Below are 22,291 nucleotides of genomic sequence, written 5' to 3'. Positions count from 1 at the left end.
GAACTCTTTGAAGTAGTTTTAAGTAATTAATTTTTCAAATTGTATTTTTCACATTATTAATGTCCTGACTATACATTGTGATCAGTTGAATGCCGCTTTGGTGAATAAAAGTACCAATTTCTTTCCATAAGAGCAAAATCTGTACATTATTCCAAACTTTTGGCCAAAACAAGAACACCAATAATTTGTAATGATTACTGCCCAGGTTAACAGTTCAAATATGCATTTGATTCAGTTATTGGTTGCCTTTGTAATTTTGTTTGATTCTAAAAAAATTAAGAAAAAATAAGCTATTCATTTGCAGATTATTTATTAGTGTTTTTTCCCCCTAGTATTGTCTATTTTCTGCCACAGGATCACTGTCCATATCCTGTATGCCTAAAGCACTTTGTAAACCCTATTTAGTACTTTACAAATAAAACATATTATTAGTACTAGTAGTATTAAACACATTAGCTGCGTTTCCATCCAACTACTTTTATGTGCATTTTCAAAATGCACATAAGATATCCTGAATGGAAACGCTTGATATGCGAATAAACTCGACGAATGGCCCAACCATGGCACACAATTCTTCAAACGTAGTCCTGGATAGTCGAAAGTGCTTCACCCACAGATCAATGTTAAAGTGGGTCCTCACAATAGACCAGAACTGTTTTGAGTGCGGGCACTCCCAGGGATATGGAGGCTGTCGGCAAATTTGAGCCCTCATCATGTGAGCTATTGCACTTATTCTGCAACGTCTCCAGGCATAACATTATATACAATTGCTTTATTACAGCAAATACAACTTTCCCCGAAGCAAAGAGTTCGTTCAGATCCCTCAAGATAATGCACATACAGTTCATGGAATTGATTTTCAGTGCTAACTTACAACCTTCAAAGACAGACCGTGAGCTCTGAGGTTGCTCATCAATGGTATATGGTATATCGGTCCACGTTATTTCAACTGACTGAAGTTCAGGCATGTAACTCTATGTGGCACAAGCTGATGTGGATTCTCTCTCTGTGGTTCTTTCAAATGTTAGCCAATCGGCTCACTCACATGTGTGCTCACTCACAGCTTACACACCCTCATGGTGTATGCTGATTGGTTCTTTGACATGTAATCAATAAGCCGAATCTACTTGTGTCTCTCTCTTTGCCTAACATTTAAATTGCTCAGTTTTGTAGATAACCGGTTTCACAGCAGTGCTCTGCAAGAGTGGTTCATTATGACAACCACTACAGTCCCTCTTTTGCTGGTAAACAGGAGCAAGAATGCAAATCACTACGATTTGATCGTACGCGTCTGAGCCCAGCCTAGTGTAATCACACCGGGTTGATTGCACGTGTGAAATGGTTAAGCCTTTCGGCTAAGCAGACCAAGGCACACATAGATATTTAGTTAATTAGGATTACGCTATTCAGCCTGTGGCCAGTGCACAGCTATCTAGCATACACCCGGTGCACATGGCTCTTTGGAGCAGCAGAAGAACACAAGTCATGGTGATATATCTGCTTGGTTGGGGGTTTGTGTTTTGTGTAATGCATTTGTGCAGCTTCCCTGCTTTGTTTGGGGATTGTATGTATGTCTATTTGTGCAGCAGCATGTCCTACAGGCCCAATGCAGTATGTCCTGCTTTTTGTCTTATTGTGCAGCAGAAGTCTTTTGAAATCTTTTAAAACTCTTAAGATTTTTTAAATCCCTATGGAAAACATTAACAGAAAAAATACTTCCGGAATTAAGAGTTTTTACACTTTCAGGGGAATCAACTTTTGAATACCTCACTTAGTCTCTGCACATTAAACTGGGATAGGAGTAACATTAAGATACTATATATTTTGTTAATTTTTAAGCCAAAGGCTGTCCATCCAGTTAAACTCTATGGTATTTTTGGCACAACTATCAAGACAAATAAGGCAGATGCCAACACGGACAGGTTGCTTGACATACCTTCATCCTCCAAAACCATTAACAAAACTACTCAAGGTAAAAACAGAATACAGGTTTACTTGCAACAAGGATAAACATGGTTTGTTTGGACCACAATGTGTTTTGTTATATAAATGACTGGCATCAAAGAGCATGAAACCCTCAAAATGCAATTTCACATAATCAGTTTGGTACATTGTTGGGTCACCACTTGATGTTCAATGAAAAATCTGATTCTTTGAGCAAAACCAGTTGTGAGTCAACTCACCTGTTGCAGGTAACACATGCCTTTACTTCTGAAGTGCTTGCTAGAATGTAGTGTTTCTGAAGCAGTTTTAATCCCATATAAGGCCTGATTGTTACCAAACTCCTATTTAACTATTCATTGAGGACACAGGTGCCAAGTGTTGGTGTGCATGTCCCTCAGGGCAGAGGAAGACATGCTAATACCCAAGATAAGAGAACACGTATCCCTTAGCAAAGGGTGAACACAGACAGCAGGGTGAGCGCTGACAGGACCAGCACCCTACACAGAGGTATTTCTTTCAAATTAACTTTTGTCTTATTGGTTGTGAATGGAATTGTGAGGTCAGAATCAATTCTGTGCCATTCAGGAGACTGATTTGTTTTAATTTTTTATTATTATTATTGTTTTTTTTTTTTTTTTTTTTTTGTCTACAATGAGAATCTGAACATGTTGGGGTAGACTTAAATTTAAAATTATTTAATGTTCTGGAATCTGTATCGAGGAGACTGTCAACTTGTTTTGGACATGTTAAGCTTGTGTTATTGATAGAGGCAGATTAAATGTTTGCAAAATGCTTCTAAGCTAATCAAAATGAAATTCTGCCATATTAAAATACACATTTGTGTTGTGACTTTACCTATTTTAACCTTTAAAATGTTCAAATTATTCATCACCTTTTTAAACATGCACATATTTTACATTTACAAAATGAGCACAATGTCACTAAGAAAAAAAGGTCTTTGACAACTTTCCAGCAAACACAATTATGTTGCTGTAACAAGGTTCGGGAAAGGACGAAGCAGGAACCGGATTAACAATTAACTAGACTTTAATCAACACAAACGCTGAACTGAAACATAACAACAGACATTGACACACACAAACACATACACACACACACAGCTCCGTATCTCTCTCTCTTTCTGGTGTTGCTGGCTTCTCCTATCTCTCTCCCGCTGATTGGGCAACTCAGCACCAGGTGTGCATCCTCCTAGCCCGGGCACACCCTCCTCCTCGTCACATACCCCCACAGCCCGATTCAGGCCGGGGAAACCTCCGGTCTGACTCCCCCCCCTCCTGGAGGGGAGGAGCCCCTTCGGCCATTCCGTCGCTGGCTGGCCTTCCCCGCCACCTGGGAACCTGGGTAGGACGAGGGGAGGGATAGGGGAGAGAGAAAGAGAGCGGGAGAGACAGAGAGAGAGAGAGGGGAGAGAGAGAGAAAAGAAAACACTCTTCTTTGGCACCCGGTGCTCAGACGCTCCTCCGCCCCCTGGCGTACCACAGCAGGCTCCTCTGCCTCCTGGCGGCCGGCAGCGGCTCCTCCATCCCCTGGCGGATGGCATCGGTTCTTCCGCCTCCTGGTGGACGGCAGCAGGTCCTCCGTCCCATGGCGGACGATAACGGCTCCTTTGCTTCCTGGCAGACGGCAGCGGCTCCTCCATCTCCTGGCAGTCGGCAGCGGCTCCTCCATCTCCTGGCAGACGGCAGCGGCTCCTCCATCTCCTGGCAGTCGGCAGCGGCTCCTCCATCTCCTGGCAGACGGCAGCGGCTCCTCCATCTCCTGGCAGTCGGCAGCGGCGAATTCTCCCGGACAGTTTGCTCATTTGCAGTACGTCTATAAGACCTTTCCTCTCGGATGTCAATAAGAGATTCAGCAGATGTCTTTAAGACATATATGATTAACATTTTTGTAAATCTGATCTGATGTTTATCAGATATTAATTAGAATGTGATGCTTTCTAGATGAAACACTTTAAAACAGACATTTTAGAGATGTACATGTGCTATCTGTGTGAAGATTCTAGAACATTTTTAAAAGTCTTTAAAACGTTTTGAAATGTAAAAACATTTTGTGTTTGCTGTGTCATAGTTGGAACTGTTTCACACTAATAAAAGCAGAACATGACTAACTATGGTTGCTTTTTCCCACCAGTTTGTACCAGGAAAAACTGAGGAAATCAGAAAAAGAAACAAGAATAAGAAGACTTTGAGGGAAGCTGTCACACTTTGACTATGTATCATGCATCCAAAAGGCATGCGAGGATAATAAAATGGGAGGTTTCCACTATATGATTTGTTTTTCTCTCACAATGGTCTTGAACGAAGCTTTCCCTTTCTAATCGAGTAGGTAAGAGAGACCATCCTTCACATACCTCTGCTTCATCTTTCAGACACTTCGGATAAACATGGACCTGCCTCTTCCTGTGTCTCGACTGGATGTTGATGTGGATTTGGGTTTTGCGCTCTTCTTCTTGGTCCTCCTCTGTTTATTTCTGTTGGTCACAATGGTGCGCTGTGCACAGATGGTTTTGGACCCTTACAGTGCGATCTCAGTGTCCACCTATCAGGAAGAGCAAGTGGAACAAGGTTAATTAAAAGTAATCAAAAGTTCATTACCAGTGACAGCAGAATGGCACCAAATCTTCGTTGGGCACGTTTAAGGAATAGTTCACCCAAAAATGAAAATTCTCTCATCATTTACTCACCCTCATGCCATCCCAGATATCTATGACTTTCTTTCTTCTGCTGAACACAAACAAAGAATTTTGGAAGAATATCTCAGCTCTGGTCTCTAAGTGAACGGTGATCAGGCCTTAAAAGCTCCAAAAAGCAGATAAAATCATCATAAAAGTAATCCATAAGACTCCAGTGGTTTAATCAATGTCATCTGAAGCAATCCAGTTGGTTTTGGGTGAGAACAGACCAAAATAAAACTGCTTTTTCCCTGTACATCTTGACAGTAGGCTTCTTAGCGATCATGATTTCAAGCTCGATTACACTTCATTTAGAGCCATCTAGTGGTCTTAGCATGTGTCAAGAACTAGGAAGTGTTATCGACCTTGAAACCATGATCGTGCCTAGAGAATGCAATGGCAAGATGCCCAGTGAAAAAGGAGTTTATTTTGGTTTGTTCTCACCCAAAACTGACTGGATTGCTTCAGAAGGCATTGATTAAACCACTGGAGTCTGATGGATTACCTTTATGCTAACTTTATCTAATTTTTTGGAGCTGTATTGTTGGACCTACAGAGCTTCTAAATATCTTAATTTGTGTTCCGCAGAAGAGAGAAAGTCATACACATCTGGGATGGCATGAGGATGAGTAAATGATGAGAGAATTTTCATTTATGAGTGAACTATCCCTTTAAGCTTGTGTTATTGATAGAGACTGTGTCGTAGTAAAATGCTCTTGAACTAAGTTTGAAATATCTTTGTGGGAAATATTCAATTAACAGAACTGGAAGAATGTAGACATTTTAGTGGGATGTTACAGTATATATTTCAGCTACTAGTTGCCATACTTTTACAGTAATTTTTATAGTAGTATTTCTACAGTATCAATTGTGATTTACAGTGAACAAAGCAAGAAAAATATTTACTGTAAAGTAGCGCTGTTTTTCTAGATAGCTACAGTATGTCTGCATTACAGTAATCTGTTGTATATTTACAGATTTACTGTAATAGTGTGATGTCCACACAAAGCTATGCAGCATGACTAATTTATGTGGTTCAGTTATTATTTTTTTCTATTTTGTGGTGTATTTTGCTCTCTGTTTTTGTTTTGGTTGTCATTGTAACTTGTTTTGTAATGTTTACTTTCCTCTCCTAAAATTTCTTGGAAATTGTCACTATTGTTAAGTTTTATGCCAAGTGTTGATCAAAACTAAAACTCACCACAATAGCATTGCAAACCCTTCTTTATTGTTTGAAAATAATGAATATATATATATATATATATATATCATCCCGTCTCATACAATATTGCTACTTAAAGTACAGTTCGCAAATTCTGTTCAGATTGAAAGTTTCATCATAAGCTTAGCTTATTTCCCCGTGTAAGAAAATGCCACCAGTTCTATTGTAACATGATAACACCAGCCGAGAGAAAATTAATTCTGAAGTAAATAAGGATTATGTTAATCCCCAAAATGGTGACTTCAAACGAAACAACTTTTTACAATATTTTTCCAAAACGCATTTTTATTATTTTTACAGTCATTTGTGTTGTGACAGAACATCACCTAGCATTGATTTTGCAGTAAAATTCTGAATACAGTATTGTCAGAAATGATATTTTACAGTTGGAAATTGTGTTTGGAAATTATATTTTACAATTTACAGTTTGTTTAGACAAGCTAAACCCATCTGAACCTGTTCTAACCCTGTGTGTGGACACTCTTGGATATCTCTTGGAACTCAGCTGGGAAAAGGGATACCTGCAGCCTACATCTGCATTACAGTGAGACCTAATGACCACCAGGACACACAAAGGACAAATAAATCAATGCAATTGTAAACAAATAAAAGAAATCTAATGCGGTTGGGTGACAGTACACATTACAAATGTCCTTGTGAGGAAATGCAATGAAAGAAATATAGTGACTGATTGAATATTCGGTCTTGTATTTTCAGTTGAGTGAGCCTTTATGAACTCTAATGCCTTGAAACTAAAAACCAAGTGGATGGATCTTATACACTTTTACAAGAGATCACCTGACAGCATTCATAACAAGTGCTTTTCACGTTGTGTTTAATAATAGGCTACAGATAATTCTGATTTTAAATGCTTTGAGTATAGTCTTAATACAGTATTTTATTAATCAATCTTCATTAAATAGTTAACATTCAAAAGTATGCATATAGTGCATACATTTATTTATGTTTAGATATGCTGAGAGCCAAATAATAAAAAGGTGGTACTTCAGTATTAAGGGGAGGTACAACAGGTGAAAAGGCTTTGCCATATTAACACAAACACACACACACACACATAAGGTACAATAGGTGAAAAGGCTTTGCCGTATTAACACACACACACACACACACACGCACACACACGTAAGAACCAAGAATGAATTTTGTATTGTTTGTGGCTTTATCCATTTAAACTTTTAAAATATGCTAACTTGGCATCATCTTATTAAATGTGCCTAAATTGGCCTACATCAAAAGTTATATAGAGCCCACAGCGATGAATGAACTTTTATTAAATGTTTCAAATTATGAAAACTCAGAATATATATATGAACTATGGTCATATAGTATGAATTAACCCCTCCACAAACCCAGTCGAGAAGGAAGTTTATTTGTAATGAAATGTGACTTTTGGGAAATACAGTGGTCTGAATGCAGGTGGTTGTGTAAAATGACAGGGAGCCTGTACTTAAGTACAGGGCATAAGTATATGTTTGGCCAATAAAATAGCAAGCACTCTAGACAGAGAGGACTTGCTATGAGAAAGATGTTACGTCTAGGTTATAAAACCTTGCAAATATGTTTTGAGAAGACCATCCTGCTGCAAAACATATGTCTTGTAAGGACACACCGTTCGTCCATGACCATAAAGAGGCAATGCCACTAGTTGTGTGTATTTTTTTTTATTTTTTTCACCCAATTTGGAATGCCCAATTCCCAGTGCGCTTTTTTAAGTCCTCGTGGTCGTGTAGTGATTCGCCTCAATCCGGGTGGCGGAGGATGACTCTCAGTTGCCTCCGCGTCTGAGACCATCCACCGCGGCATCCGCGCTCAACTCACCATGCGCCCCACTGAGAACTAACCACATTATAGCGACCACGGGGAGGTTACCCCATGTGACTCTACCCTCCCTAGCAACCAGGCCAATTTTGTTGCTTAGAAGACCTGGCTGGAGTCACTCAGCACGCCCTGGGATTCAAACTAGTGAACTCCAGGGGTGGTAGCCAGCGTATTTTACCACTGAGCTACACAGGCCCCCTAGTTGAGTGTATTTTAACAACAATTGGACAATTTATATATATATATATATACACACACACACACACACACACACACACACACACGCACAATATCAACAATAGCTTATAAGGATAAAAAGTGGCCCGTTCATCAGCGAAGCGTCAACGTAAATGTTCGCTGGAACACTGCAGGGGAGCGGAGAGTCTTCTAGTTGCCATGAAGATCCTACCCGCTGACTCGTGTTTGTCAATGGCAAAGTAGTAGAAGACTTCTAGACAAGAGATTAATCTCTGTCTTGAAGAAAATTCGGAGGAATGGTGTTTGCGGGCCTGCTTTTATACTGGACAGCTTTGCGCCTAAAAGGGCGGGTCTTAAACACCATAGCAAATCCTGCCATTATTGTAGAAAGGTTGCAACTAGGTCATGTAGAAGGATACCCCCATAGTGTTAGCTTAGTGATGCAATGTCAAGTGTACTGAATCGTAAGGGAACTATTATCATTATAGACATTTCCATGATTTTCCCTTACCTGCAAAACGATAAGGTTACGACTGTAACCACGGTTCTCTGAAAGGAGGGAATGAAATGCTGCATCGCTGACACTATGGGTTATCTCCAGGTGTAACCAATCTCTGAAACACTTTAAAATCTCACCAATTTTAATTGGCAGATAGCGCTTTATGCTCCGCCTCCCCGCACATATCATCGGGTGTATATACGGCGACACACAGTGCTATCTCCTCAGAATATTCGACTGAAGGGTACAGAGCAATACTTGGCCCTTGTAGCAAAGATTCAGTAGTGCGGCCAGCTTACGTAGCAGTTTCTCATTTCAGGAAACCGTGGTTACAGTCATAACCTTATCGTTCCCCTTCAAGTCGGTCATTTCAATGCTGCGTCGCTGATGCAATGGAAAATGTATACCATCACGCTGTGCTACTGATTTGCATGCGCAACAATGCCTACTATCCAATAGGGTAGTTAAAGTCAACCACAGAATCTCCTCTTCGTATCATAATATTAAGAAGGGAGAAGTAAAATGATGAAAAGATGGATACATGGCGATGACGCTAGCGGATTCGGGTAACGCAGCATCACAGGATGATTTAAATCACTGATGTGTGAATATGTATTATGAAGGCACTAACCGAATGTGTAGTGAAAATTCATGTAGGGTGACAGCTGACTGCGGCTTATGGAATGAGCTTCTATAAATAAGCTGGTAGTAACCAGCAAAATACATAGTCTAGCTCTCCTTCACAGTAAGCACTTGGGAAGAGAGAGGTGACATCCAAGTTGTAAAACTGAGCGAAAGTCCTGGGGGAAGCCCAACCTGCAGTTAGGCAGATATCTTCAAGGTAAACACTATTAGGTAATACCCATGAAGAGGCCATGCCTCTTGTGGAGTGAGCTTTAACTCCAATAGGGCACTGTATGCCTTGTGAGTCATATGCAAGCGCTGTGGAATCTACACCAATGTGAAAGCCTTTGTTTGGATATGGCCATACCTTTAAAGCGACTTGTTATGCACACAAAAAGCTGATTTGACAGCGTCATTTGCCTTGTACGATCGACACATGCACATAACTGGACATAGTGTGTGCAGCCTCTGCATCTGTCCAAATCAAACGGATTAGCGCAGGTACAGGTACCTCGCCTCGAGAGGAACACCAATCAGCGAACACTCGCTATTTCTAGGTGTATAAACGTCTCATTGAAGGGGCTCTGACCTAAAATATGGTGTTGAGCACTGGTTGTGAGAGCCTTTCTGTGTCAAACGGGCACCATTCAGGGGCCAGACGTGAAGTTAAGAAGCTGTATAGTTTCCTCATCCTCCCGGATTTTGCACAATACTTGGCTAAGTAAGTGGACAGGAGGGAGTGCATTCTTGCCTCCAGGCGCAGTGGAGCATGAGTCAGGAAATACCATAGGCAACAATGCGTTGTCTCCGGGGATGCAAATAGATCTATTTCTGCTTCCCCGAACCAAATACTTTGTATAGCGCCCTGTCATGAGAGCAAATCAGCGCCACGGTTCAGGTGATCTGGAACGTGCGCTGCACATATCGATAGATGTTTCGCACATCAGAGGGGGTGTTCCATCAGAGGTGATACACCCCCTTGGTGAATTATGTAACCTACAACCACTGTGTTGTTGGTTCTGATCAGAACATGAACAACCCTGGACAGCTGGCCGATAAGCCATTAATGCTAGAACAGTGAGTAGTTTCAGACTATTTATATGCCAGATTGTTTGAGCACCTGTCCAGGTGCCAAAGGCTGGGAGACCGTCGCACAGGGCTCCCCAGCCCATGTTCGAAGCATCCACCATGACAGCTTCGCGTCTGGATACTTGACAGAATGCCACGCCCATCTGATAGAACGTGGGAATTTGACAAAATGGTCAACGCAGCTAGACAGCGGCATGATACCAAACATGTCGCTATGAATGATTGGGCATCTTCAATCTGGGCCAGCACCAAAGGGGTCTCATTCGCAGTAGTCCCAGCAGAGTGACCTCTGCCCCAGAGACCATTGCAAAAGCTTCAACGGAAACATTATTTTTTTTAAATAGTTTGAATATGTTCAAACACAGGTGAATGGAATGAATGCATTCTTTTAGGTGCTCCAGCATAGACACAGAGTCAAGATTCATGCCAAGGAATGAAATCTGGCGGCAGGCATTAACATGCTCTTCAACCAGTTGACTCCCAAACGCTCCAAATGTGCAAGCAACATGTCTCTGTGTTTGCAAGCATGTTCCTCTGACTGCGCTAAAAGTAACAAGTTGGCAATTCATAACGCAAAAGCTGCTAAAGCCTTAGCAGAGCGAACGCTGCATCGACACATATCATGAATGTGTAAAGAGGGGCTTTGTGCGCGTGTAAATAGGCGTATTTCAGGTTGATTGACACAAACCGGTCTATAGGGCGAACATCAGACAGAATTTGCTTCCGAGTAATAATTCTGAACGGAAACTTAGCAAGTTTCAAAATCCAAATTGGGAAGTAATCTGCCGTCCTTTTGGCAACTAGAAATTAGTGGCTGTATAGTCCGCTGTGTGTATTGTCCATCGATATATTGTCTCTATCGCATCTTTCACGAGAAGGTTTAATATCTTTGAACGGAGAACTGGCACATCCCACACCTTTACGGTGGAGGAAATAAAGCCGTTGAAATGAGGCTGCCACCTCTGGAACTGTAGCACATAGTCGTGCTTTTTGTCATGAAACAAACTCGTTCCCAGCTCGCAGCGGTGGGTAAAGCGAGATTGCCATTAGGTGACGTGGAGGCGCCTAAAATCTATGTGTTGCGACATAGGCAGTCTAATTTATTTATTTATTTAGGCATTTGGTAAATTGCGAAATATGACCTATTTGGCGTTCCATAGTCTCCTGACATGTTACCAATGTGTTTAATAAGCACTGCAAGGTGACAGCGCTAGAGACCTGAGCTCTCACTGAACAGGGAGAAAGTCAAGTAATAATAAGCGGTTCGTGCAGCTCTGGAAAGAAAGCCACCTGTGGTGAAACTCAGAGGCACGCCAACACGGTGAACACAATTGATTATTTTAAGGCTTATAAAGAAAACTTAAAGCATCGCCGTCTCAGACGCTGCTTCTTCCCATTTTCCCACCCGCGGGGGAAAATTACGTTATGCATCTCACCAGAGAGTCAGGGTAAAGCCCACTGACAAAGTATCCCCAACATAAACATCACCGTGAATGAGGCTGCTGGAGATGGAGAAGAGACGCAAGCTCAAGCTGGCGAAATCACCCTCAAATTCTCCGTGCTCTGCATCCCGTCCTCACTAGATATAGGGATGAGAAGGGAATGGCGTCAGCTTCCTCAGAAGCAAGCCCTTGAGCAAAGCGCTTGACTATTGAAAGATATTTTGTCCGTCAGCTGTCCCACAGGAGGAAATTCCACACGTCTGATGTTCAGCTGTAAATGTAGGATGTAGGCGAATGCCAGAGCACCACAGGTAGTTGATGTAAACTCTGATCCACCCGCTGTGAATGTGCAGATCTTGATGCTGATTCAGTAGAGAAAAATTCAGTAGTAGTGCAGAGTACAAGGGAGAGATAATGGTACCCTGAAGAAGAAATTATGAGGAGATGGCACTTTGTGTCGCCGTATATATGCCCAATGATACGTGCAGGAGGCGGAGCACAAAGCGCTATCTGCCAATAAAATTGGCGAGATTTTAAAGAGTTTCAGAGATTGGTTACACCTGCGGCGATAACCCCATAGCATCAGTGACGCAGCATTGAAATGACTGACTTGAAAGGGAACTCAATTTTAAAATTTCATGACAGTGGGAACCCTGAATCATCTTTGAGAAATCTCTTAATGTCTTGATATATATATATATATATATATATACAGGTGCATCTCAATAAATTAGAATGTCGTGGAAAAGTTCATTTATTTCAGTAATTCAACTCAAATTGTGAAACTCGTGTATTAAATAAATTCAATGCACACAGACTGAAGTAGTTTAAGTCTTTGGTTCTTTTAATTGTGATGATTTTGGCTCACATTTAACAAAAACCCACCAATTCACTATCTCAAAAAATTAGAATACATCATAAGACCAATAAAAAAAACATTTTTAGTGAATTGTTGGCCTTCTGGAAAGTATGTTTATTTACTGTATATGTACTCAATACTTGGTAGGGGCTCCTTTTGCTTTAATTACTGCCTCAGTTCGGCGTGGCATGGAGGTGATCAGTTTGTGGCACTGCTGAGGTGGTATGGAAGCCCAAGTTTCTTTGACAGTGGCCTTCAGCTCATCTGCATTTTTTGGTCTCTTGTTTCTCATTTTCCTCTTGACAATACCCCATAGATTCTCTATGGGGTTCAGGTCTTGTGAGTTTGCTGGCCAGTCAAGCACACCAACACCATGGTCATTTAACCAACTTTTGGTGCTTTTGGCAGTGTGGGCAGGTGCCAAATCCTGCTGGAAAATGAAATCAGCATCTTTAAAAAGCTGGTCAGCAGAAGGAAGCAGGAAGTGCTCCAAAATTTCTTGGTAAACAGGTGCAGTGACTTTGGTTTTCAAAAAACACAATGGACCAACACCAGCAGATGAGACTGCACCTCAAATCATCACAGACTGTGGAAACTTAACACTGGACTTCAAGCAACTTGGGCTATGAGCTTCTCCACCCTTCCTCCAGACTCTAGGACCTTGGTTTCCAAATGAACTACAAAACTTGCTCTCATCTGAAAAGAGGACTTTGGACCACTGGGCAACAGTCCAGTTCTTCTTCTCCTTAGCCCAGGTAAGATGCCTCTGATGTTGTCTGTGGTTCAGGAGTGGCTTAACAAGAGGAATACGACAACTGTAGCCAAATTCCTTGACATGTCTGTGTGTGGTGGCTCTTGATGCCTTGACCCCAGCCTCAGTCCATTCCTTGTGAAGTTCACCCAAATTCTTGAATCGATTTTGCTTGACAATCATAAGGCTGCGGTTCTCTTGGTTGGTTGTGCATCTTCTTCTTCCACACTTTTTCCTTCCACTCAACTTTCTGTTAACATGCTTGGATACAGCACTCTGTGAACAGCCAGCTTCTTTGGCAATGAATGTTTGTGGCTTACCCTCCTTGTGAAGGGTGTCAATGATTGTCTTCTGGACAACTGTCAGATCAGCAGTCTTCCCCATGATTGTGTAGCCTAGTGAACCAAACTGAGAGACCATTTTGAAGGCTCAGGAAACCTTTGCAGGTGTTTTGAGTTGATTAGCTGATTGGCATGTCACCATATTCTAATTTTTTGAGATAGTGAATTGGTGGGTTTTTGTTAAATGTGAGCCAAAATCATCACAATTAAAAGAACCAAAGACTTAAACTACTTCAGTCTGTGTGCATTGAATTTATTTAATACACGAGTTTCACAATTTGAGTTGAATTACTGAAATAAATGAACTTTTCCACGACATTCTAATTTATTGAGATGCACCTGTATATATATATATATATATATATATATATATATATATATATATATATATATGCCAATCCACCCCTATTACCACACTGAATATCACCATGTCCACCTGCTCATTGCTGCTGTCAACTGTTGTACATTTTTGATGTATTAGTTAGGGTATATTTTACATGAAAAGACTAAATGGGATATTTGTACTTTGTAAGGACATTTTAAAGGTAAAAAGGTGAATAAAACTGTAAAAAACATAAACCTAAAATACAAAGTGTCTCTGAAACATTCATATACATTTCAACATTTAAGAAATATTCCAATTTTCTCACAAATGGGCTGAGCAATATCCTCTTTAAAAACAGTAGATGGCGCTGTGCTGACACATACTTAATATTTTTCACTCAGTTAATGTCGTTATTCATGACTTTTATTACCAGAAGGGATCTAATTTTTACTAGAAAAATATGTGGTAATTTTTACCACATAATATGCACTAATAACAACACTGAGTGAAAAAATATTAAGTATGTGGCAGCACAGCGCCATCTATTGTTTTTAAAGAGGATATTGCTCAGCCCATGCATTGAGAACTGCAGAATAGATTATTTATTTGTGGAATATAATGAAGGTTTATATAAAACAATTTTTTTATATTTGTATAAAACTTGTTTGTTAAGCAAGTGGTACAGGACAACTACCCTTCATTTTCTCTCAAATGGCCCTTTGTGTTTGCAAATCGCTTTGTTTGAGAGACGAGTTTTTCTTTGCGAAGCGGTTTGAGTTTGTTTGCAGAATGTTCTATTTGTTTTAGATTTGGCAGAAATCTGGCTCCATAATATGCATGTTAACATGATTTTAGTGCGATTAAATTACTTACTAACCTTTTCTGTGTAAAGTTATATCCAATTTTACAACTCCGTTGCAATGACGACTTAACACCATAAACCTGAAAACCCTAAAATGACCGTAAAAATGACCATTTAAACCACTGTACAGCTCAAATAATACATGAGTTTTAACAGAAGAATTCATGTATGTGCTTTTATTAAATTATAAGCTTCACATTTCAGCCTTTAAACCCTCTAAAATTGGCCCCATTTACTTTCATTGTAAGTGCCTCACTGTAACCTTGATTTTTGAATCAAAATTATTTTTGTTGGTAACCAACGTAACTGAACCCGGAATGTTCCTTTAAATCGTGATGTTAATTAAAAAATGTTCATGAAATGTATCAACTACACGAGTAACATTTTATTTGTTATATTTCCGTCCTCATACAGGCACTTGTGCTAGAGTACGAATGCATGCTAGTCCCAAACTGAAGGAAGTGGACCGATGGACGGAGAAGAGAAGCATGTTTGGCGTCTATGACAACACTGGAATCTTGGGTAAGCGAGTTACTGTTGGTTATTTTCCATTTATAAGACGATTTTTGATCAAATGTGACTTGTATTGCACTTTTGCTCTCTTTGTGAGGGCAGTACCTGCAAAATAATAATAAAAAAAGAAAACAAAATCCTTATCTAGTGATATTGAATGACTGGAAAAGTCATGGAGGTTAATTTGTGAAAAGTTTTTTAGTTTTTTCCAGAGCTGTGTATACACTCACTTAGCATTAGTTACACTATGGTCCTAATAAAGTTTCAGACATGGTCTTCTGCTGTTGTAGCCCATCCACCTCAAGGTTCGATATGTTGTGCATTCTGAGATGCTATTCTGCTCTCTACAATTGTACAGAGTGGTTATCTGAGTTACTGTAGCCTTTCTGTCAGCTCGAACCAGTCTGGCCATTCTCTGTTGACCTCTCTCATCAACAATGATATGTTTAGTTTTTGGCACCATTCTGTGTAAACTCTAGAGACTGTTGTGTGTGAAAATCCCAGGAGATCAGCAAATACAGAAATACTCAAACCAGCCCATCTGGCACCAACAATCATGCTACAGTCAGAATCACTGAGATAACATTTTTCCCCCCATTTTGATGGTTGATGTGAACAGTAACTGAAGCTCCTGACCCATATCTGTATGATTTTATTCACTGCACTGCTGCCACACAATTGGCTGATTAGATAATCACATGAATAATTAGGTGTACAGGTGTTCCTAATAAAGTGCACAGTGAGTGTTTGTTGAAATAAAAAAAATAAAAATAAATAATGTGCAGTGAATGATTCACAGGTTAATAGGCTGTTCTTTGATGTTGCACAGGACACATCAGCATGAATGAGCATTTACACTACAAATGCAATGTGCTCATGCATTTTCAGCTACCTTCAAATGTAGTTTAAGTGTTCTAATAACTAATCGTTTCGGACCCTGTTTACACCTGTATTTAGCACTGACCTCATGTGGATCTTGTGTGTTTGGATCAACCTAGATGGATATTACCATGAGCTGTAAACGGGGTAACAAACTGCTGAACGTCTTGTTTTTCTTTTGGACTGCAGGTGACTTTAAAGCCCACCCAAAGGACTTGATCAAAGGCCCGGTATGGCTCAAGGGTTTCAAGGGAAATTAACTTCAGCGTCTCATCAGAAAGAAGCGGATGGTAGGAGACCGTATGATGACAGAGGACAGACATAACCTGGAGAAGAGAATCAGCTTCCTGTACCGCAGCTTCAACTGATACGGCAAACACAGATAGACTGAATACTCGCAACGACAATGATCTGTTGTATATATGTTTCCCTGATCTGTATTTGAGAGCTACAACAAAGAGACAATGCTTTACAGGAAATGGTTCATTTTAATAAAGAAAAACAAACATTTCTCATTCACCACCAAAATACAGTACAGCGATGTCATCCATATGTAGAGGACAAATCAGTGTACCGACAGTCCTTTGGCTGTAGGCTGTCCTGCAGCACTGCTCTGAGATCAGTGAGAAAGGGGACTGGGAAAGCCTGTGAACTGAGCCTCAGCCTTGATGGGGTGATCCGATTCTGTCTGTGGGGGAAAAAAAGAGGATCACTTAAACATGGAAACTGTTCTTCAATATAATGAGTGCTATTTGCTTGGGAAATTATTTCTACTGCTAATACTATTAGATTCAAAAAATAATTTTGACTTGCCCCTCCTTTTTTTAAAAAAAAAAATCTGGGTTACAGTGAGGCACTTACAATGGAAGTGAATGGGGACCAATTTTTGAACTTTAGAACTTTTCACTGTTTCAACAGTATAGCCATCCTTTTGTGTAATATCTATTTTGCCATAACAATGTAACACTGTAAACCATTCAATTCATTTTAGCACTCTAAAATTATGTTAACTATCACTGTTTATGTCTTGTGGCTATACTTTTGAATCAGTGCGTCTTTTAATGTTTACAGATTGACCCCATTCACTTCCATTGTAAGGTCCTCACTGTAACCCAGATTTATACTTTTTTTATTTAATGATCGAGGGAAGAGCTGAAAATATTTTCCATGGTAAATAACAGTGTGCCACAACTGCTGTCAACAGAGCTGAACTTAAACCTGGAAAAATCATTTAATTTGTCTATAGGAATCAATCGGACATATAGTTGTACAAGCGAGCTTGTTAAATATATTTACAAATTTAACATTACCCATCCAGTCCATTAAACTGAAACTTGTGACAGGGAACCAATGCAGACAACATATACTCGTGCCAAGTGACTTATATGGAAATGTAGATGCTTGAAAGAGGTGTCTCTGTGTCGCTCTGTATACCTTGTCCTTTGGAAGCCGGTGTCTCTTCTTCTTAGAACCACCTGCTGATTGGTGAGGAAATGTAGGGGAGGAGCTGTCCTCATCACCACCAACAATACAATCTAAACCAGCTCTCACTTCATCCTGACAAACACAAGAAGCAGGATTAATGTTAACTGATGGAAAACAAAGAGAATCATATAGTTTAATGCAATGAGAGCTTGAACTTAAAGGGATAGTTCACCCAAAAATAAAAATGTTGTCATCATTTACTCAACCTCATACCATCCCAGATGTATATGACTTACTTTCTTCTGCTGAACACTAACAAAGATTTTTAGGAGAGTATCTCAGCTCTGTAGGTCCATACAATGCAAGTGAATGGAGACCAGACCTTTGAAACTCCAAAAAGCACAAAGGCAGCATAAAAGTAAATCCATCAGACTCCAGTGGTTAAATCCATGACTTCAGAAGTGATCTAATCAATTTTGAGTGAGAACAGACCAAAAATAACTCCTTTTTGGAGCTTCAAAATTTTGGCCACCATTAACTTGCATTATAAGGACCAACAGTGCTGAAATATTCTTCTAAAAATCTTCGTTTGTGTTCTGCAGAAGAAAGAAAGTCATACACATCTGGCATGGCATGAGGGTGAGTAAATGATGAGAGAATTTTCATTTTTGGGTGAACTATCCCTTCATGTATTTGAATGTGGAAAGGATGATGTAATAACTTTAGTGTCTTAACTTTAGCTTTGAAGTTAACTTAATGTTGTTTTTAACACATATGTAAGTTTTTTCCACAAAAATAAGTAATTGGCAGACACCATGCTGAAGACCTAGCTCTAGAAACAGTTATTAGTAGAACTAGTTTATGATGCTTTTACAATTTATGCCATATGAAAATAACCCATTTTAAATAAAGCATCGGTATCCTCCATTGTATAGGTGTCTCACTTCTAGTGGGATGGTGAGCTGTGCTGTCCTGTAGTCATCTCCATACGAATCCAGTGTCTTCAGAAGAAACCTGACACACATTTATGGTTGTTCTTATGTTTCTGTTATGTTATTATTAAAAAATAAACAGAATAAGTTTAAAATTCACAAGTATGTGTACATAAAATACATGAAATTAATAAACCAAAGAAAGTGTATGTACCTCCTTTCTTTCCTCAGTCGACGTGTCAGTCTTTGGACCTGGTGAAGGCGACCCAAAATCTTCTCATTCACCTGAAAAGAGTTCAGTAAAGTATTTTCTGTTGTTCTGTGCCAATTTGAACTTTAATTTCAAGGAATAGTTCACTTGAAAATGAAAAGTCTGGCAGAATTTACTCACCATCATGTCATTCCAAACCTGTTTGACTTTCTTTCTTCCTTGGAACACAAAAGGAGGTCTTTTGAAGAATATCTTGGCTGCTCTTTTCCATTCAATGAAAGTGGATGGGGACTGGGAGTGTTAAGCTCCAAAATGACAAAAAAAGCATCATAAAAGTAGTCCATACAACTCATGCACTATAGTCTAAGTCTTCTGAAGCCATATGATATGAACACTAAGATTTAAGTCATTATTTACTGAAAATCAGCCTCTTTGCTGTAGCTCTCAAATCAATTATGGCGCTATTAAACACAATGCGTCAGGTTTGACGTCAATGACATTTGGTCACGAGACACGCAAAGAGCATATTGCATCGCAGCACTAGTCGTATGGACTACTTTTATGGTGCCTTTTCTTTATTTCTGAGCTTGAAAGATCCATTCTTAATTCACTTTAATTGTATAGAAAAAAGCGGCCAGGATTTTCTTCAAAAATTCACCTTTCGAGTTCCAATGAAGTAAGTCATACAGGGTTGGAACGATATGAGGGTGAGTAAATGATGACAGAATTTTCATTTTCAGGTGAACTGTCCATTTAAGCTACGTTTTCCTGGTAGAACTAGAAAATGCCACTTTCACCAAACCAAAAAAAATTTCACATCTGTTTACAGGGTGGGTATGAGGTTACCATATTTTTTGTGCATAAACAGATTACCTGTTCTATCTCTTTGCACTTCTTGCTGAGAGCTTGATACTTTCTTTTGTCCAGTTCTCTCCTCTCTTCCTCTCCATCTTGTCCAGGGCCAGATGGGGTCCCGTCATTATCCAGGAGCTCACTGCCACTGGGGCCCAGCTCTACCCCACCCGTCTCCAGCTCAGCTTCCAGAATGTGACCCCCAAACAGAGGGGGTAAAGCCAGGCCCGAAAAATCCTCCATCATCTGAAGTCAGCACAATGGAAGCTTTTGGGAGGGGAGGGGGTAGGGGGGGGGGGGGAACACAGAATCAACATCAATATAATACACTATCTCAGGACTGAATCATAGATGAACACTTCACTTTATTACCTAATTCAGTATATTACTGAAGTGTACATAACTGACATTATCCATACAGACTTTACATCTGCTCTACATATAAATGTCAACACCTCATCACGTTTGCACTCTGATCAAATTAAACTGCTTTATTGATTTGATTTTACTCACCTTTAGTTACTTATGTTGTAAAGGATCAGACATGATGTAGGTTTTTTGTGAATATCTGCATGAGTAATATGTTACAGTTCCGCCGATACATGACTAAATCAATGCATCAAACATAAACATTTATTTATAAATATAAATATGCAAATAACAAATGTTCAAAACATTAAAGTTTCAGCTCTCAAAACAGCGCGTTTAGCGAGGCGCTTTTTTAATACGTCAAGACGCCAATCGCTGCAAATGCGTCATAGATGTCAGTTGTTGAACTACAATTCCCATGATCTTTATACAGTGACAAACTACAGACGCAAACATGGCGGCCTGTAAGTACATTGAGCTTGCTAGCTGGATGAAAGTTGTGATTTTGTTTACATCAGTTCGGATCGATCGTATTTTACAATAACAGATTCTTTGAAAAGTTCACGAGATAAATTATTATATTTTCGTGTACTGAAAAGTTCTTTATTTATAATGTGTGAATACGATGACCTTGGAGTCTCATACTAGCTGTCGTTTGCTTTTGCTATGGTTAAATAAAGTTATCTTGTAGCTAGATTTATGTAGACCATTTCTGTCTGTTTTTACACATTTACAGTCTTTAAAACACTGACAAAAATTTACCAAAAATACCATGGCGTGCTATATATATGGTAATGTCATATGTATCATGGTATTCATTGAAGCACACTGGAATACCATGTACTATAGTACATGAATATGGTCATTTGGTATATGTCAAAGTATCATGGTATTCTTTGAAGCACATTGGAGTACCATGTACTATAGTACATGAATATGGTAATGTTTCAATATTACAGTGGTATATGTCAAAGTATCATGGTATTGCCGTCTGGTATTGTCACTGTTCCACCACTGTAGGGTGAATTTGGATAATCTAGAAAATTGGTTAATATCTGACGCCATAAATTTTGATGTACATTTCTCACTTCATTATGAGCAAAACTATGCTAACATGACAGTATTCTAGTGGGTTGTCATATGATTAAGTCTCATTTATTTGTCTGAAGTATCGGGGGTGATATCTTGCCATAAATGTCACAAAAAATGTGAAACAAGCGAATTGTGCAGTTTTGGTGTTGATTGCTGATACATCTGTTTGTTGCTGAGATGCACTGACCGCAATCTTTCTGTATTTAGTTGGAAGGTTTTTGAAGAACGCATGGAATAAAGAGCCTGTAGTCACAGCTGCCTGTGGTCTCGGCCTGCTGGGTGAGTGTGACATGCAGTGAGGTTTGTTCATCAGTGTTCATGTTTACATGGTTATGTCTTTCTGCTTTGTAAATGTAACATTTATTTTGTGTTTCTCTCAGCTTGCATTGTGCCGGTTTTGAGCCCTTTAACGAAGTACACAGGAATGCTGAATGCAGCAATTCCATACAATTATCCAGGTATATTATCCCTATGGAATCATATATTATTTTAACTGTAAAGTTGTTTAAATAATCGTTTTTGCAGTCATTTTAGGGTTAAAAGTTTATAATAACTTTATACAAAAAAGGTTAGCAAGTGATATTTATCGCACTAAAATCATGTTAACACATGCTGTTTACGCCTTGTGGTTATACTTTTGAAACTGAGTATATTAATGTTTACAGATTGGCCAGATTTATAATTTTTTTGGTAAATTTGGTAAATTAAATAATTTCCTCCTGTGTAGACTGTTTCATTGATTATAATATAAAGGAAAATAGGCTATATATATTTTTGCTATTAACTAATTAACAGCATGTCATCCTCTGCCTTTAAATTTGATTTTATTTATCATGTTTAACCTTCAGTCCCAGTGCGAGATGTTGGAAACATGCCGGACATTCCAGCGCACCCAAGTGACCCACAGGGGAAAAACCTGGAATGGCTGAAAAACCTGTGAAAAGTCCTTCAAAATCCTGTACAGTCCACACCCACCTTTCCTTTTGTCCCATTAGATGGATTGCTCTCAATAAAAGCTCTTTATTTAATAACACTATTGCAATAAGATTTTGTTTCACAAACCTGATAAATGGATGTGTTGTTTTAATAGATAGTCATTGCTTCATGATGGATGTTCTGAATGAACAGTAGAAACATAAGTCACATTTATCCAGCTACAGTTTCTTTTTGCATACTGACTTGATTGCATTATTTTTTCTTTTTCTTTTTGTAGAGAAATTGTCACACCACAGACCAGAGAGATTAACTTTGTTTATTGAAGTTCATTTTCAAAAGCGATTGCAGGGAGATACAGTTAGCATAATGTTAGAACAGTCCAAAATATATGACGA

The 22,291-nt window shown here is 39.4% G+C and overlaps 3 protein-coding genes and 1 pseudogene across 3 annotated transcripts; 3 read left to right on the top strand and 1 right to left on the bottom strand.

Moving 5' to 3' along the window:
* Positions 1–4,074: 4,074 nt before the first annotated feature.
* Positions 4,075–4,534, top strand: LOC127453801 (cortexin domain-containing 1-like). The gene is made up of 2 exons (XM_051720495.1): positions 4,075–4,161; positions 4,334–4,534. Exons 1-2 carry the CDS (start codon positions 4,075–4,077, stop codon positions 4,532–4,534), a joined length of 288 nt encoding a protein of 95 aa, XP_051576455.1.
* A 4,401-nt stretch (positions 4,535–8,935) lies between these two features.
* LOC127453800 (39S ribosomal protein L51, mitochondrial-like) lies at positions 8,936–16,447 on the top strand (annotated as a pseudogene).
* Positions 16,448–16,547: 100 nt separating this feature from the next.
* Positions 16,548–20,242, bottom strand: LOC127454428 (TCF3 fusion partner homolog). The gene is made up of 6 exons (XM_051721622.1): positions 20,013–20,242; positions 19,521–19,766; positions 18,651–18,721; positions 18,449–18,518; positions 17,514–17,636; positions 16,548–16,767 (listed from the first exon to the last, which is right to left on the bottom strand). The coding sequence occupies exons 2-6, from the start codon at positions 19,743–19,745 to the stop codon at positions 16,699–16,701; spliced, it is 558 nt and encodes a 185-aa protein (XP_051577582.1). The 5' UTR covers positions 19,746–19,766; positions 20,013–20,242; the 3' UTR covers positions 16,548–16,698.
* A 5-nt stretch (positions 20,243–20,247) lies between these two features.
* LOC127454432 (NADH dehydrogenase [ubiquinone] 1 alpha subcomplex subunit 3-like) lies at positions 20,248–21,993 on the top strand. Its single transcript, XM_051721626.1, has 4 exons — positions 20,248–20,332; positions 21,168–21,239; positions 21,341–21,418; positions 21,809–21,993. Exons 1-4 carry the CDS (start codon positions 20,323–20,325, stop codon positions 21,898–21,900), a joined length of 252 nt encoding a protein of 83 aa, XP_051577586.1. The 5' UTR covers positions 20,248–20,322; the 3' UTR covers positions 21,901–21,993.
* The last annotated feature ends 298 nt before the right edge of the window (positions 21,994–22,291 follow it).

The sequence above is a fragment of the Myxocyprinus asiaticus genome, chromosome 16 (assembly GCF_019703515.2).
Source record: "Myxocyprinus asiaticus isolate MX2 ecotype Aquarium Trade chromosome 16, UBuf_Myxa_2, whole genome shotgun sequence".
NCBI lineage: Eukaryota > Metazoa > Chordata > Actinopteri > Cypriniformes > Catostomidae > Myxocyprinus > Myxocyprinus asiaticus.
Note: the sequence above shows the minus strand (reverse complement) of the source record. Positions and strands in the feature narration are given on the sequence as shown.